The following is a 3,763-nucleotide window of genomic DNA, read 5'->3' as shown; positions in this document are numbered from 1 at the left end:
ATGTTCACAAGAACTAAAAAAGTATAATTATTTTTTCTATATTCACAAGGCATGCTCAAAGATGTCAGGGGGTTAAAGTCAGCCATTTCCCAGTGCGAGTGCACTACACTACACAGCCCAGTAGATGGCAGTGTGAGCACAAGTAAATGTTTGAATGAGCGCTCTGACATGAAAGACTGATGGTGAATCTGAGATGGATCTTCTATAACAATGAGCACAGAAGTTCATGTTCCTTTTGGGGGTGGATTTAAACCAGAACTTGAAGAGTGTGTGGAGGGAAATGAAGGAATAGTAGCTGGTGGTTTTGGATCTGAAAAATATCACAGACTCGAATCTGTAGTGTCATTTGCCAAGTTTGATAGCAACACATTTTGTGTTTGTCTGGATTCAAAGATGGTTGTGTCTCACATTTTAAAAAGAGCAGCAATCAAGAAAGAGATCCTTTAAAATTTGTCAAACCAATTAAATCTATTAGATAGGAAATGTGTTGACAAAAAAATACCCGTCTTCAAGCACTAAATAAGAGCCTGACTGAAGGGAAACACGACCTTCATTTGCAACGTTTTGACTTTAAACACAAACTAGTGAATGTCAGGCAAGAATGTCATTGGTTTAGGTATGTCAGAACTAAAGGGTTTCCTAAAAACACAGTTATAAAGAGCCTTTACGCACGCTCAGAGGGAGAGACAGCGCGCACGCGGTATTGTTTGTCATCGTTTAAGTGCCATTAATTAAAACGTTAACCTGATTGGGTGGAGAGAAAGGAGGAGAGGGTGTCTCTATCCCAATAGGCGAATCCCTTTTAATAACCCGCCTCGAGATAATGATGTAAAAAGACTCGGGCGTCTCGTGCGTAACGAGGATGATCGCGGAGATCCGGTGAAGGTGAATCAGAGACACAGAAAGAAAGACAGGGAGAGAGAGATAGAGAGAGAGAGAGAGAGAGAGAGAGAGAGAGAGAGAGAGAGAGAGAGAGAGCTGCACTTATTAGTCTCCTCCTCGTCTCCACACCTCAGCTGACAAGTGAGGCCAGCCTGCAACTTCAGACTGACACACAACTAAACTCTTTACGGACAAACGCAGGAAGAAAACTCACAGACACGCGTAAAGAGTTTCCAGAAGCGGGATCCACGCGGCTATGGACAGAATGATGAACTTGAACGGAAGCGCAGCGGACATTTTTCACAAAACTCTCAGCGCAGTGTCCACCAAAAAGATGGACCCTTTCAGGTCGTCGGCCGGTATTGAACTCCCAGCCAGAGACCGTCAGTCGCCCATCAGCTGCTTTGACCAGGCCGACCAGGACCCGATCCAGCCAGGAGGACTGGCAGGAGGTAGAGGGGGAGCGCTCGGTCTGCCCACCGGATCTTTGTGCGTCAAGTACGGCGAGAGCGCCAACAGGACATCGGTGGCGGAGAGCAGCGGTGGAGAGAGTCCTGACGATGACAGCGACGGCAGGTGCGACATGGTGCTTTTGGCCGACGGGCGGACGGTGCCCGCGGGAAAAGGCGAAGGAGGTAAGAAAACCAAAGAGCAGAAAATACTGAGGCTAAACATCAATGCCAGGGAGAGACGGCGGATGCACGATCTGAACGACGCGCTGGATGAGCTCAGAGGGGTCATCCCTTACGCGCACAGTCCGTCGGTGCGGAAACTCTCCAAAATCGCCACTTTGCTGCTCGCGAAAAACTACATCCTCATGCAGGCACAGGCCCTGGAAGAAATGAGACGGCTGGTGGCGTATCTCAACCAGGGCCAGGCCATCTCTGCTGCCTCCATACCGGCCACCACTGCCCTCGCTAACCCCGGCCTGGGCGCATTCGATGGTCCGCCCGGATACCCCTTTCCCCCTGGGGTGAGCGCGTCCTCCTGCCCCGATAAATGTGCCCTGTTCAACAACGCCAGCTCCAGCCTCTGCAAACAGTGCACTGACAAGCCTTAACTGCGGCTCCCACAGACTCACAAAGAAGCACAGGAGGGAAGACACACCACTTTTAAGAACACTTTTGGAGAGGAGAACCTGCGAGGCTGCTGTTGTCCAAGTCAGTAGGCTAGAGACAAAGAAGTAAAGCCGATGAATACTTTTATAATATTTACTAAATGCATTCAAACGCGCTTTTTTTTTTGTTCAAACAATACTTGATTGTGTATATAAATCATCCTTAAAGTGCTGGTATGAATGACAGAAGACCAAACAGAAGTTCAGTAGGCCTGTGAGTGAGAGAGTTGTTGATCACTTGCTCTGTTTGGACCTTTTTGGAGATTTGGGTGACCTGACAACCTGCGACTTTTTCTCCTTCCATCCTCACTTTCTGCTGCTTCTCCTTAATTCATTTCTTTGCAGTTTTTCTTTCATTTACATCAGAGACTCTTCGCTGTACTTCCTGGTGAAAGGCCTGTTTTTCATGAACTTTTCGACTGAGCACGTGGAATGTCAGAAGTTAAATGAAACGGATGATTAAATCAGATCGATCTTTAAGTGCGAGTTCAGACTCTTGGTGAGAGTTACGCACAGATATTAGAAGTCTTTTATTGGGGCACTGTGATACAATACAATTTAAGGAAAATTTGAGAACCTGAATCAAGGTTAATCAGCTGATTAGATGTCTTTTGTAATTTATGAATTTGGATATTTATGTGGAATATTTCGCTTGCATTGCACATTGTAGTCTTTTTCTCAGTTGCTGTATCTTTTGCGTTTTTTCTGCTCTCATGAAATGATCGAGGTCTTCAGATAAATCGCGTTGTCAGGTCAAGCTGTGGATTATTTGTAGATACTTTAGTTATTATATGAGCAAAGAGGGCCATTTGTATGTATTTCAGTGTTGAAAAAGCTTTATTAAAATATTTTGAACAACAGAAATACTCTGGTTTTTCATCTGGTGTGAATTCAGAGGAATCTAAGTAAACTGCCTTTTATTTTAATTTTGTATTCAATATTAACACTATCAAACCTTCTACTTAATTTATTTATTTAGCATTCTAAGTTTGTAAGCGTTTCTTGTAAAATGAGGCTTTGATTGTCTCAGCTTTGGAGGGTGATTTATCTCTCATCGTCAGTCTCAGCCTGAGAGAGAAAAGCTTTCTTTTACTGCTCCATCTGAACCGCTAACTTTTCTCCTCTTGGTGCTGGGAGCGAAGGCCAGACGTGCTGGATAAATTTCGCCTCGAGGCAGAAACAAAATGTTTGTGCTCTTCGAATAAAAGAAAAAAAATCTCTAGCGACCATTATTGTTATTATTAAAACAATTAGCATGACGCTGTGCAATAATATGTTAATTCGAAAACAAGTGTGCATGAAAACTGTCGACTGTAATACCTGGCTTCACGTAATGAAACACATCGTTAAGGCAATTAGAGCTCCAGAATGTGATTAAGGAATGTAATTACGACGCTGCTCATTGCCGTAATTTGGTGTCTTTAATCACAACGCAGCCATCAGCTCCACTCCGTCCACGCGCCCTTTGTCCTCCTCCTGTCTCTGTCCACACCAAAGCATTCAGACGAAAGACAAACTGAAGAATGAGAAACTATCCGGAGACAGCTCCATGCTAAAAGCAGATCTGAATTTTAGACAGAAGGTGAAGTTTTGAATCGAGAAGGTACTTTAAGGCCAAGAACAGCGAACACTATTTAATATTACAGACATAGATTAGATGACACGTTTTAAAAAACACAACCTGGGTGCTTTTATTGTTGAATATAGTCTGCATTTTCACTGAGGTGTAGGCTTAAAAACTTCACCTTATTAAAGGTGACGCCA

General features: G+C 44.1%; 1 protein-coding gene across 1 annotated transcript; it reads left to right on the top strand.

Moving 5' to 3' along the window:
* Positions 1–1,099: 1,099 nt before the first annotated feature.
* Positions 1,100–2,798, top strand: bhlhe22 (basic helix-loop-helix family, member e22). Its single transcript, XM_034706910.1, has one exon. The coding sequence runs from the start codon at positions 1,139–1,141 to the stop codon at positions 1,940–1,942; it is 804 nt and encodes a 267-aa protein (XP_034562801.1). The 5' UTR covers positions 1,100–1,138; the 3' UTR covers positions 1,943–2,798.
* Positions 2,799–3,763: the final 965 nt, after the last annotated feature.

This window comes from Notolabrus celidotus, chromosome 17, assembly GCF_009762535.1.
Source record: "Notolabrus celidotus isolate fNotCel1 chromosome 17, fNotCel1.pri, whole genome shotgun sequence".
NCBI classification, from domain to species: Eukaryota; Metazoa; Chordata; class Actinopteri; order Labriformes; family Labridae; genus Notolabrus; species Notolabrus celidotus.
Note: the sequence above shows the minus strand (reverse complement) of the source record. Positions and strands in the feature narration are given on the sequence as shown.

Excerpts from the sequence above, each read along its gene's own strand:
- bhlhe22 (XM_034706910.1), top strand. The coding sequence starts at position 1,139 with ATGGACAGAATGATGAACTTGAACGGAAGCGCAGCGGACATTTTTCAC.